This window comes from Mirounga angustirostris, unplaced genomic scaffold (assembly GCF_029215605.1).
Source record: "Mirounga angustirostris isolate CCGP_5_RB_7025 unplaced genomic scaffold, mMirAng1.0.hap1 SCAF_7, whole genome shotgun sequence".
In the NCBI taxonomy this organism is placed as follows: Eukaryota; Metazoa; Chordata; class Mammalia; order Carnivora; family Phocidae; genus Mirounga; species Mirounga angustirostris.
The window spans coordinates 54,528,031-54,542,009 of record NW_026991715.1 but is presented as its reverse complement, the minus strand read 5'-3'; the positions used below and the strand labels follow the sequence as shown (position 1 = coordinate 54,542,009).

At 44.7% G+C, this 13,979-nt stretch overlaps 1 protein-coding gene across 2 annotated transcripts in view; it reads left to right on the top strand.

Annotated features, from left to right (window-relative positions):
• The window catches only part of MRPS27 (mitochondrial ribosomal protein S27), a 102,137-nt gene extending 88,974 nt beyond the window's left edge, over nt 1-13,163 (top strand). For both annotated transcript variants that reach the window (XM_064596219.1, XM_045896272.2), the window contains 5 exons: nt 759-874; nt 5,082-5,184; nt 7,281-7,423; nt 9,329-9,499; nt 11,922-13,163. In XM_064596219.1, the coding sequence (XP_064452289.1) occupies nt 759-874; nt 5,082-5,184; nt 7,281-7,423; nt 9,329-9,499; nt 11,922-12,161 (773 nt within the window). In that variant the 3' untranslated portion in view covers nt 12,162-13,163. The remainder of the gene's footprint in view (nt 1-758; nt 875-5,081; nt 5,185-7,280; nt 7,424-9,328; nt 9,500-11,921) is intronic.
• The last annotated feature ends 816 nt before the right edge of the window (nt 13,164-13,979 follow it).

Here is a 13,979-nt window from a genome sequence, read left to right as displayed (position 1 = left end):
CATTTGTCTTCATTTGCCCCAGCACGGAGAAGGTTCCAGAACACAGAATGGGGCAGTCAGCCCAGCTTCTGCTCCGCTTGTCAGGGTGACCTGGAAAATATATTTGCCTCCTTTCTGTATACCTTAGCTCTTCCAGCTGATGGACGTGATGGGTTAAATTTGCTTCACAATTTATGAGGCATTTTTGTATGTACTATCTTGATGGAGTGTCCAGTAGTCTTTTTTTTTTTTTTTTTAAGATTTTATTTATTTATTAGAGAGAGCAAGCATGAGCTGGGGGGAGAGGCAGATGGAGAGGGAGAGGCAGACTCCCCACTGAGCAGGGATCCCAATGCGGGGCTCGATCCTAGAACCCTGAGAGATCCTGACCTGAGCCCAAGGCAGATGCTTAACTGACTGGGCCACCCAGGTGCCCCTCTCCCATAGTCTTTTGAAGTAGATGGGACAAATGGTATTTTTTTATCATCATGAGGATGATACTGGGAGAAGTTGAGAAATTAAGTGGATTATTCCATGTCCTTGAGAACATTGGTGCAAAAGCGCCAGACTTAGTACATAATAGTAAATACAACAGAAGCTAAAGACTTGAGAAAGATCTAGTTTATGGGAGAACTGGGATCAGAGCTCACATTTTTTTGCTTCTTAATTCTGTTTGTTTTTCTATCATGCCCCACTTTTTAAGTTTATAGTTAAATACAGATTTGGTGATGTTACCTAAAACTAATTCCCTCTCATTTTTACTTTGATCTTTTTGCCAGATGCTTTATCTGTGGTTTTTGAGATCATGATGCAAGAAGCCTTTGAAGTACCTTCCACCCAGCTTCTGTCACTCCATGTTTTATACCATTGCCTGGCCAAGAAGACAGACTGCAGCGTAAGTGACAGGCGGTACAGTGGTACTGAGAGCCCGAGAAGCCCACGGTGCCTCTTCAGCAGGGAGGAGGTGGCTGGAGGAGACCTCAAAATCTGGACATGTGGCCCTGTGGCCCCCGAACAGCCAGGAATGAGTGCTCCTTCTGTACATTTTAGTTTCCAGTTTCTGACAGAGTGGACCTGGATTCCACTTGAAAGAATCTCAAGTGAAAGTCCTTATGCACATTTTGAAACTTGAGCTAGGCTGAATGCCCCTCAGACATTCAGAAATGGGTACCTGATCATCAGTGACAGTTGGACTTGCATATCAAAGAAGCAGAGAGGCAGCTAACTGACCACGACCTCAGGCATTCAATGCCGATTGTTCAGTTGGCATCAGTATTTTCCTGACATTGCTCTGGTCAGTCCAGAATACCAAGTTTTGGTTTCTTCTCTTAGGTTAGTCTCTTTAATAATTGTTTACTGTTACCCTAAGAATAACAACAGTAATAACAGTAATAACTAATATTAAAATAGTACCTACTTTACACCAGGCTGTGTTCTTGGTGTCTTAAACTTATTAATGTATTTAATCCTCACAGTTCTATGTGGATGAGAAGACTGGAGCACAGAGATGTTACATAATAGCTGCCAGGCTCCTAAGGGACAAAGCCACCTTGGGAAGCCAGGCAGCCTGGGCCTGCAGTCTACCACAACTTCAGTACCTCAACTTCAAATGTAACATCAAAAAATACTAGTTTGCATAGGAACTGAAAAGGACATCTAACCCAGCTCACGTTCAAAAGAATTTATGGTCTGTTTTGCTTTTCTAAAATGAGGGTCATAGGGCGCCTGGGTGGCTCAGTCGTTAAGCGTCTGCCTTCGGCTCAGGTCATGATGCCAGGGTCCTGGGATCGAGTCTCGCATCGGGCTCCCTGCTCCACGGGAAGCCTGCTTCTCCCTCTCCTACTCCCCCTGCTTGTGTTTCCTCTCTTGCTGTGTCTGTCTCTGTCAAATAAATAAATAAAATCTTTTAAAAAAATAAATAAATAAATAAAATGAGGGTCATAGCCTATGGCATACCTCACATTCATTAGTTGATTAAATTTATATTGGGCAATGATTGCCTTCCATACATTGCCAAGTACTGGTTATACAATAGTAAACAGGGGCACCTGAGTGGCTCAGTTGGTTAAGCGACTGCCTTCGGCTCAGGTCATGATCCTGGAGTCCCAGGATCGAGTCCCACATCGGGCTCCCTGCTCAACAGGGAGTCTGCTTCTCCCTCTGACCCTCCCCCCTCTCATGCTCTCTCTCTATCTCATTCTCTCTCAAATAAAAAAATAAAATCTTAAAAACAAAACAAAACAAACAAACAAACAAAATAGTAAACAAACATTCCCTGCTTCCAGCCAAAGAATAATACAGGCATTCAAAGCAAAAAAAAACAAATACATGAATATAAAACTATAACTATAATGAGCATTACGAAAACCTCTCGTATGACAAGCATATATTTTAGGGAGTTTTTGTTTGTATTCTACACTTAGGTTAGGAATGGCTTCTTTGAGGAAATATTTCTTGAGTTCGTATTTAAAAGATGAATAGGAATTAACTGGCTGAAGAGAGGAAGAACAATCTAAAAAGAGGAACTAACACATGCAAAAGCCCTGTGGCAGAAAGAACACGGTGAGCAGAAAGGGGCTGGAAGAGGATCGGAAGACAGTGTAGATGCAGCAGAGAGAATGGTAGGAAGGGCGTGTGGTGAAGTAAGGTTGGAGAATGCAGGTCATGCTAAGCTGTATTTGTGCATCGTAAAAATAGTGAGAAGCCATTGAAAAGTTTTAAGCAGAAGGGGTAACATGGTTCAGTTTGTGTTTTGAAAAGATGCATCTGGCTGTAATGTGGGTAAGAGATTGGATTGGGGCCATGATGGGTTATGGTCAGAGCACTTGCGAGACTACATGGTTGTCTGAGCAAAAGGTAATGGTAATGTGGTGACCAGAATGTCTGGAGTTAGGAGTAGCCAGTGAACATATATTTAGGAAGCAGATAACATGATGGGGAACTGTATGTGGAGGCAGGGACGTACAGATGAAATCTTACCTCTTCAGTTTTGACTTGTGTATCTGGATGGAAGGGTTGCCATTTGTTTGCAAGCGGAACTTTGGAAAAAGACTGGGTTTTATGAGGAAAATCATTAATTTGGCTATGAACATGTTGCATTTTGAGATGCCTTTTAGACAACCAAGAGATTTCATGAGAGAAATTGGATCTTCCTGGAAAAATCTGGACTGGAGATAGAGTTTATACATCTAGGTGTAAATTTCTGCAGATGAGCCACAGAGCAAAAAGGGAAATCAGGAACGTTTTAGGTCCCAAAAACCACAGAAGGAGAGTGGTTTACAGTTTAGAATGCTTCTGAGAGGGTAGGTGAGGTGAGGACTTCTAAAAAGTTCATTGAATTTAGTGGCCTGAAGGCACTAAATTGTAACCTGTGTTTCCATAGAATAATGGAGGAGGAAAGGAAATTGGAGTGGATAGTGGAATGAGTTAAAGGTGCAAAAAGGAGACAGCTGGTGTAGGTGAGTGCTTTGGGTTTTCTAGCAGGGAAGGGGAGGGGAGAGGGGAGTGGGAGAATGAGATTTGCTTTGTATTAACGGGAAAGGCACAAGCACAAAGTGGGAGAACCTTGCGGGCCCTGGTGCAGTAGCACCCGATTTCGTCCTTAGTAGTACGTACAATAGAAGCTACAGGTTTGGGAGAGACCTGATCTCTTATGTTAACACATAAATAGCTTTTCATATAAGCAGCGGTGTTTGTATTATTCTCAGAGAATCATCAAAAAAATCTGTACATTCATTTGTTTGTTTTCATCCATCTTTTTAAAAGTCCCATCAGCAGTGTCACTGTTCCAGCCAGCATCACTACCCAGGCTCAATTCCTAGAGCAGCAAGGGTACTGTCCTTTTGGCTTCTGCCCTGTTGCATTTTGATGCTATGGGTCATGTTTTTCCCTAAAGAAAAGAAAAAAGTTTAAGGCTCCTTATTTATTATTCACAGGGTCCCTTTTCATGCAGTTTACATGGGGGAAAATCAAACCTTAGGGCAATTTGCTTTTGAAAGTGAAATGCCCTGGTCCTCATTACCAGCTCTTTTACTTATCTGTACTACACAAGTGCCTGGGGAGGCTTTGTTTTTCTCCCAAGATCTTTGCTTTTTTCAAAGGTTTAGAAAACCCTTAAGAAATTACATTTGTACCGCACAAAGGCCAATCCCAGGAAAGAGGCTTGGGTGCCCATTAACACCTGGGTTGCCTCCCTTACACCTGGCTACAATTGTAGCTTGCACGCCTCATTCATTCTCTGCTTCCTCCTCCCTGACCTCTGACTGCAGAGACCAATTCAGGGCATCCTGAGCTTTGTGTTCTTTATTTTCAAGTCCAAACAAGGGCTCCGGCCGATGTGTACCCATACGGCACCCAGAAGATCACAGCTCTCATTGTCTGGGGAGTTGCCAAGGCTGTCCTCTGAGCCCCCGTCACTGCTGTTACTACTCTGCAGCAGGCTTAGCAATGCTTGCATTTTTGCCCCTTTTGTCCCAAGTCTCAGAAGGCGCCAATTTTACTGAAGTGTAATTTTGTACCCTGGGTTGAAAGAAATGACCACTAAGTGTTTCTGATTGTCCAATTTATTTTTAAGAGGCGCAAATCTATCTAAAAGCAACCTAATAGTTGTATTTATTTTTACACTGTGAAGTAGGAGTCTTATCATTGCTGAATTGTTTAAAATTCAAAAGCTTGCCCCAGCATGTCGTAGCAATGTGAATGAATATTGGGCTGACAGCATGTGTGATCTCTATTGATTGTCTCAAGGCAGTGTTGGTCCAGAGTGTGCTATTTATTTTTGTTTTCTGATTGCAAAAGGATTGCAAAAGGAACTCTTTATTCATTGCCAAAAATGTGGAAAATAATGAAAAATGTAAAGAAAAAAAAGTTCATAATTTCTAGAAATCCATCAACAAGGAATTTCTTTTCTGTATTAGTCATTAAACATAAATACCTTTTATTTATAAAATCAGGATAATAATGTACCTATAGCTTTGTTATTTTGCTTTTTTTTTACTCAGTCCTACAATATGTTTTTCCCCTATTAAAAATCATTAAAAATCAAATTTTACATAAAGTATTCTTTGCTTGACTGGACCATGATCTGTTTTATTCTGTTGCAGTGGGAAGAGGAAAGGAACTTTGGTGCATCCCTATTACTCCCAGGCCTAAAGCAAAAGAACTCAGTGGGGTTAAGTTCCCAGTTGTATGGCTATGCACTTCTTGGTAAGCTAAGTGATCCTTACAAATACTGTTCTTCATGGATAGAACTGATGCATTCTTCTACTTTGTAATAAATTTTTAATTTGATTTCAGTGTACCAGTGAAATTCCAATATAGCTTTCATTTTTAAACATAAAAATAGACATTGATAGCCTTACAGTTATGGGATTAGTACCTTAAGAGACAGTAAAGAGGGTTCTAAAGCCTGTTACCACTGGAAAGGTGAAAACTAGTTCTGGTGGCTTTGGATTATATTTAGTGGGAATCAGTGTGAGGAAGGGATAAAGAAAGGAAAGTTCTGGCCCTCTTCTGGGAGAACCAGCCAGTAAAAATTTTCCCAGTACTAACAAAGATCTTTGTGTCTCTTTTAGGCCTTAAGTCCAGGAGGTAAGAAATTAAGAGTTAGGGTTGAACTAATATCCTTGATAATGTTTTCAGGTGAGCAAAGGGACACTCAGAGAGTACATCTAGTAACACTGTGGGAAAGCAGAGAGACTCATTGGTACAAGTGACTGTTCCATGCTGGGGGATGGTTGCTTTACTTTGATGCCCTGGTTGCATTGAAAGTCGAGAGGACAAAGCCTTGGAACCTGGGTTGTGTGGAATCAGGGCAAATAGCATCCAACCTAAGGATGCATAAAATGTGTCCTGATTTACAGACATCTTTTAAATACATTATTATTTCACTGTTCTTCCATTCTTTCTCTCAAGTAGGCAGGCATTTCAGAAGGCACCTTCTCTTGACCATATACTGCTTTGACTTACCTTCGTTTTATGAAAATCATCAAATTTTGATGATCTTCACCAACAAAATGTGGTGTGGCCTTCTTAGATGCTGATTCTGATAGAGACTGATAGAGCGGAATTTCAGAGTTCATCAGCTGGCTTTCAGACTAGCAAAAGAATTGACCACTCCTTTTAAAAATCACTTTCTCCTGATACGCCATCTACTTTCTTGCTGTTGGCTTACGTGTTTTGCTTTTGCCTTCAGGTGAGCATTCCGGACTATCAGGCTGCATGAGTTGTTGAGGGAGTTGTCAGGGCTAAGAAAATGTGCGTTGTTGCTGCTGTTCTGCGCAGAGGCCCTGGTGCTTTGGGACAGGCAGCCGTCAGATCAAAAGCTCTTTGCTCCCACCTGTCGTGTGCTGTGCAGCCTCACTCAACCCCAGGGGAAGCAGCTTCCCCGAATGTGACTGCAGTCTAGCCCCAGGCGTCTTAAAAGTCTAAAATTAGCTGTCACCTGATAAGCTTTGTCTATTTATGTCCTACTACAGCCTTCCCAAATCCTCCTTCCCAGGAAAGATAAGTGAAGGCAGCTTGAAGACCTGGCCGCTCAAGGTGACTTTGGCCGTTAGTGCAGAGAGGGCTTCTGTTCCACAGGAACACGGAGACAGCCCCTTGGCCCACCTGAGGACCCTGCTGTCTAGTGTCCACATCTTGAGCTCCAGTTGTGGTGGTTTGAGGTACAAAGAAAAACATTCATGTCCGAAGATCTGAAGAGGATGATGAAGACTTTATGATTTAAGTGCTGATGAAGCTCAAATAAAGGAAAGAAGAATAAAATGAAATCTTTTTTTTTTTCATAAGGACAGTCGATGGGGTGTTTTGGAGCGTTTTGAAAAATGTCAAACATTTGCTGGCAAGGGAAAGTTGTCATATGTTGACAAGATTTCCACTGTAGGAGAATTGTGGGATTTCTTTTTCTGAGGAAGATTTTGTTCTTGAAACAAAAATAGTATTTCAGTTGTTTGACTCGTTTTATAAGGGTAGTTCCACTTAAAGAGACAGATATATCAACCTCTCTAAATTTCCCTCAGCTCTATGATTCATACATCCTCCTGATAATTTCCACCAGCGCAAATGAAAAAGAAGAAAAGCATATTTGTACAACTTTGTATTAAAAAACAGATTCAGTGAATTTCACCACATTCTTCATCATCCATCTGAAATGGCACCAGGTCGCTGGACAGGATGAGGCTCTTGGTGGAGATTTGAAATTATTTTCCAGGTTCATAATTGATTTGTGCTTTCAAGTCCTCTGTCTCCACCACAGTGGGAAGCCACAGCTGAAGCTTCTTCATTGTTCTTTTTGGCTACAGGAAAGGTGGAGCTGCAGCGAGGGCTGCGGGCTGTGTACCATAATATGCCTCTGCTGTGGCAACCTGGCTACCTTGACCGAGCCCTTCAAGTGATGGAGAAGGTGGCCTCATCCCCGGACGATGGGAAGCTGTGTGCAGAAGCGGTACGTCCCTCGGCCCTAAGTCCATGCGCTTTAGCCATCTCCTGTTCCTTGCGAGCCAGCCTGTGAATTTGTTTACATTGTCTTCCCCTCCCCCTACTCTCTTTACTTCTGTAGAATCGTGTACTCACCCAGTTGAAAAGGAATGAAAATCCACACACATTCTCCATGTTAAAAAAGTATTAGAGAAGATGAACGTTGATTCTATAGCTCACTGTCTGGGAGGAAAACTGTCCCTCTCCCCTGAAATTGAAACTGAGTTCAATAAAATACTGCCCACTCCCCCAGTAAAATCTCAGTGGGAGCTCAAAAGTTAATATTTCATTTTTAATTTTTGGCATTTCTGTCCCCTTGTAGTCCTGGGAGAGTACATGGCAATTATATTCACCCATAGAAGCCTTTAAGAAACGAATCTGGGGACTAGAGATGGACTAGAGTCTTGTTTTGCCTCCATTTACCATTCTGTGGTGAATGCTCAGTGCTGGGGAAATGTGGATCAGATGTTCCTTTCAGAGTTCTGAGGGGTTCATTTTGCCTGGACTAGGCAGCTGTCTTCCCACCAGCCCCAGTGTGCATCTCTCAGTCACCTAGGACTCTTGACACTATGAAGCCACTAGACTTAGGCTACAGGAAATGTAGCATCTTAGAGCCACATGAAAGCCTTAGCCTTACAGGCAGCCAGTGTCCACTCCTATCCAAGCAGCTTATGTCATAAGAGGGAGGCCTAGATGGATGTTGGTTGTTGCAGTACCAGGATGTAAAAGTTAATTTTGAGCTCATTCTTGGTTTTGCCTTGACCCCAATCACTAGGACTCAGTCCTTGGCTTCATTTTAGTCATGAGATGTGCATGTCTGGTGTTTATACTGACCAGATACTAATGTCTGGTGAATCATCATGTTCTTTGGCAGACGTTGATAACAGAACATACACATTCCTAAACATATATTCATATTTAACCCTGCTATAGTCTGTGCTAGTGATCAAAAACACAATATTATATGTAAATCCTTTGCCAGGGAAATATTCTTCCAATCTGAGCCAGATTTGCATTCTCTGTCTTAACAGGAAAGTGATTCAGATGTCAGCAAGAACGGAATATATCTTGGGTTTGGGTATAAGGTATTAATGGTATTAAAGGGCCTTAGTATTTTCTGGAATTTTGTTCTAAGGCGACGTGGTCAGAATTAATTGGTACGCAAGGAGGTGCTCGTGCTGGCCTTGAGGTTGTAGAATCTCTGATGATTAGGCCCTCAGGGGATCAGGGGAAGGTGTGCCCCGAAGTGAATGTGGTGCACGAGAGAGGCCAAAACCAAAAGAAAGCCTGTTTTACAATTTACTTACTTTGCAAGTCACAGAAATCACCTTAATACAGTTCATTTCACGTCTGCCTGTCGAGTCTCTGTCAGCAGCTTATGTGGGTTGTGCGGCTCCCTAATTTATAGATGAATAAAGGCTAGGCTTTTCTAAGGCTCTCCCACGCATTCAGAATGGCCCTCTGTTGGTTGTGCTGTGCGGTGGTTTTTCTCTCCTTCTCCCAATTCCAAACCGGTTGAGGAAGACGACACGGAAGAGGGAATACTTTGAGTCCCCATCGAACATGATTTTTGGATCCCTCCCTGGTTGACTAAAGGTGAAATCAGACGCCGCGGTGCTGATCCGTACACAAATAATTCTGAGCTTGCATAATTGTCCCGTGTGTTTTGTGCTAGGTCGTCCCTGCCATCCGACGGGGAATTTCTGATATAAAATCAGATAACCACGTCTCTCTCTGGTGATTTTATAAGAGAAAGAGTTCCTGAGTGTGCAGATCCCAGCTGTTCCTTCCTTCTTTCCCTGGCCCAGCCTCTCTGCGTGGTGTGTTTTCAGGGCCACGGGATGGTTAGTCCCTGCCTCTCTCTGCTCCACAGCTGGCTGTGCTGGACGGCACGCTGCAGGCGCTGACTGCTCCGGCCTCCGGAGCTTCGGAGGAACGGCCCCAGGAAGGGCAAGCCAGCCGGGGCTCAGAAGAGCTGCTGGAGCAGCTGGACGTGGAGGAGACGGAACAGTCCAAGCTTCCCCAGTACCTGGAACGATTTAAGGTGCGTTGTAGCAGAACGGAGTCCCTCTCCGCCGGGCATTAAACATGCTTCTCGGCTGTGGTGACAGACAGGCAGGCCTTTCATGCATCACTGTCACACACGGAGGCATGAAAAACTGACATCACAAATGAGGCTTCAAACAGGAAGCGGTCTTAAAAGAAACAAATGAATTTTTATGCTCCTTTTTGTGCGTGAGCTAATCGGTCCCAGTTTTGTTCAACTGGGGCAGCGTGTCATTAGGCGCACTCATCCCTGATGTGTCTGATGGGTGGGTACTAGCCGCCTCAGAACGGTCGCCTGACTCCAACCCCAGGTGGAAAGGGTCTGGTCATTTCCCATATTGCACTCATGTGCTTGATAACCCAGAACCCCAAGTGGAAATTAGAAAGCCACATTTGAGTAGGATGGAGATCAGCTGCAGGCATCTTCTGTTGCTCGGCTTTGTGTTGTGCACTCGGGCCCTCCGAATACGTTTTTGGACTACATGGAAGATGTAAACAAGTTTCTTTTCCAAACAGCCCCGAGCGCTCAAGCTGCCTTTGGTAGCTTTACAGCTGCATGGCCCAAAATATTCTGTGATCTGCGTCCGGGAAGAAGAGCTGTGTTACAGGTTAACCCCTCGGCCTCTGCTTTGCTTTGTTTCTTGTCTATGTAGTGCAAAGAGAAAAATGTGCTGCCTACAGAATTCTTTGTATAAAGCAGGAAACCTTCTTATCCATGCCAGCTGACCTAGTGTGTCATTTTGGGGCAGAGAGGTGTCATTTTGCCTGATGATGACATGTAGCTCTGTTCAGTAATGCTATGGAACCAGCTATGAAATACCGTGTCCCCATGTTATAAGGACTCCTCTGTACTTGCAGCTGCTGTTCCTCCCGCTAATTCTGAAAAGTCATTCTTCAAGGTCCCTCGTTTAGAATTTGAAAACTGAGAAAGAAGGGTTGATGGATATTAGGTACACAGAGAATTGGCAGCTAAGTTAAGAACTTACATTCCTACCTGTTCCTCTTAACTTTGCAGATTAGGAAAGGCTGAAAAACAAACAAAAAATGCTGCTGTAACACTCCCAAAAGTGACTACTTCTTCCACTTGTTTCTTACATGTTTAATCTCAGAGAATAGAAATCTGTGCTGCATTAAATCCTCAGTCCTCATTCTTTTACACATGCATTGTTTTGAAAATCGAAAAAGACCTATTTATTGGCTGCTGGCTGCATATTAGGCATCAGTGCATTTCATTCATCTTCACTGTGGCTCTGCATGGTGGATGCTGCTTTTCCTATGTTACATGACAACAGGCTGAGAGGAACTGGCCCGTGACTGACTGACTGGGGATTTGAACAAAAGTTTGCTGACTCAGATTCGAGTCCTTATCCTGGTGTCCCAAGCTGTCTCCTTGGCCCCAACCCACATAGAAAGTGATATCAGAAAGAAAGAATCCTCCTTGCACATTTCTTTTTCTTCCTGTGGCCTGATTTTTATTAGTCTCAGGTAATTTGGTTGGGGTCCATTTCTACAGGACTGACCCTCACACGAGGCCTCTAGCCACTCCTCAACGCATGGATCCTGCCCACCTTCCACCCCACTACTGGAACAGGCCTCGTCACCTATGCCAGGGAATTGCATTTGTTTTGGGGACATGGGGATGTGCGGCATAAGCTACAGCTGGGCCGTAAGTGGCTCTCTCTTGATGATCTACATCTTGAAGCACTTAAGGAGATTAGTGTTTTTAGTACTTGACTTCTCCAGGAATACAATACCGCCCAAACCAAGATGCCATTTCAGATGGAGCCGTAAGCAGTCGGTTTGCAAAGGCGGACCTGCAGTGGAGCTCAGCAGGTGGAAGCTTATAATAGTGCGAGCACTCATGGGAGCTGTTTAGCATGCCATTAGTAGAAAATTCTTGAAATGATTTCCATCTGTTGAAAGAAACCCTGGGTAGGCAAACATTCATCTCAGTCATTCTGAAAGAAAGGATGTGGATGGGCTTGCTCCCGTTTATCAGCTGCTTCTGCCATTTTGTGTGCGTCTTAGAGTGCCTTGCTCTGAGAGTTCGCTGCTTGCTTTGGTGCAGGTCAGAGCAGAAATGTAGGTTTGTTAGACTTGCGCTGTCTTTGTGGATTAAAACAAGAAAGTACATAGGGAATCTCAGCATATAGAGTTCCATTTACTGTTCGTGAGTGAAGGGAGAGAAGTCACATTTGGTGCATCTTAGCAAAATTGCTGGACTGAAAAAAAGGGGGGGCAGACGCTCATAGTGTCTAGATGAAAGGCAGCATGACAGGTTCCCAGTAAAGTGCCTTTTCCTGCAAGCAGAATGTGTGGAGGTTTTGCAAGTGACTTAATCTCCTTTCCTCTTTGTCTTCTCCCATCTGCACCCTCCTCCCCACCCCCCATCTCCTCTATTTTTCCTTTGTTTCCAACAGGACTTGCACTCCAAGCTTGAGGCCCTGGGCAGAGTTGAATCAGAAAGCCTTTTGACTCTGACCGCCCAGCTTATGCAGGAACAGCTCCCCACCTGCGAAGCCCAGGACATGGCAGCCTACGAGCAGAAGCTGCAGCACTGGCACCTGGAGCAGGCGCACTTGATTCAGAGGGAACGGGAGCAGAGGGAGAGGGCAAAGCAGGAGCACGAGGCCCGGAGGGCAGCAAAGGCGTCTGCCTAGCAGGCCCACAGCGCCCCAGCCCCCACCACAAGCTTCCCTAGCCCCATCCTGGGACTCACAGTGACCATGGGGGCAGCCTCAGCCTCCTCCCTCTGGCCTCTCCTTTGCCTAAAGCAGGCTGTCTGCGGGATCAGAGCCACGGTGGTCAATGTAGTAAGGCACTGTGACTTCCCATCACCTGCCGAGAAGGGCTGCAGAACTGTGAGTGGCAAGTGGTCAGACTGAAGCCCCAGCTAAGCACTTTAAATAAGGTGCTCTCGAGGCTTATGGTGGGGTTTCTGGGGTCAGGGATCAGTGTTGAACATTGAAAATTCCTAATCCATAGCGGTGGTGGAGGGAGAGGTGTGGTTGAATAGCCTCATGTCGAGCACAGGCTTTTGAATGGTCTCTGTCTCCTCAGTGGCAAACTGTGTACCCTGAGCCTCATCCCGCTCTGTGTCCTCCCAGCCTGAGCTGGGTGTGGGATGCCCACACGTCTCAGCTTCTCCTTCCCCCGTGTCTCTTCCCTGCAGACCGGAACTTGGGAGAAATTGAGGACAGGAGTGAACACAGCACCATGAACCCACTGGCTTTCAAATTTCAGGCACCCACGGTGACATTTTTAGAATGGAAGGGCTTCTGAGGAGAAAGCTAGCTCTAGCTCTGAAGCCACGGCTTGGGTTCTCCATCATGTTGGGGTAACTTCTTTCCAAAACATTCTCAGCTCCTTCCTCAAGGAGGTAAAGTGAGCCTTTTGTGTCCACACGTACAGCTTGTCAACACACATTTCAGTTGGAGAAGTAGGAGAGAACAAGAGGCAGGATGGGGCTTGTAGTACATAGGAGATATGCGTAACTGTGCAACCGTCAGGGGGTGGAAATTCCTTCCTGAAGCTTCTCTGTGAAAGGGTCCAGGGGCAGCTCCTGCTTGCTATGTAATTTTGCTGTTACGTTCAGTGGTAAACTGTTATTCAAGGTTGTGCTCTTTTATCAAGAACCTGTGGAAATAAATGTTCTGGGATTCTTTTGGTGTATTCTTTGTCTTTTAGGGAAGGGAGGAAGAGAGGAAGTCACACCATCAATATGGTTAGTCTGATTTTGAGCAGCATTTTTTTAACCTTCCTTCTCTATCAGACTTCGGCATTTATAACCACCACCACAACCATTAACATGTGTTGAGGATGAACTGTGTGCCAACAGCTCAGGCAGCCCTGTGCGGGGGGTAGGAGTGACCCCATTCTTGAATGAGGAAGCAAACTAAGTGGCTGAGGTGAGGCCGGCCCCGCTCCTCACCCGGCGTGCTGACCACAGCCATAGCTGCAGTCCACACCCAGCGCAGGGCCTCGTGGCTGAGCAAAGCGGAGTCTTACTTAGGTAGAAGGTCAAGACCAAAAGTCGGTTGTGAGATTTTGCTTTATCAGGGGCAGGGCTTTTTCAGCCACTCCCTTATTATATCAAGAGGAAGGTTCAAGGTGAATCAGAAGGCCCCTTTTGCTCCGTAAATTACTGACCATCATGGCACGAAGCATCATGTTAATACTGCAGCTCATAATTTGGCTTTCTGTTTCCTCCCCATCTGTCCCTGTCACATGTGATTTCCAGTTTTTACCAGAGTGGGGAGCATGAAAACTCCCACTGAGCAACCGCACAATACCTGACTCTCCTCCTCTTGGGGCCGTGTTGCCTTGGCACAAAACTTAGCTTCGTGTTTTCACACCTTCTATCTGGCTGTGGATATCAGATATGTGTGTGGGATTTTTGTTGTTGTAGGTTTTCTGTGTACTCACAGGCCCTGAAAATTAGTTTATTAAAGTCATTTTTTCACTATGAATGAATTAAC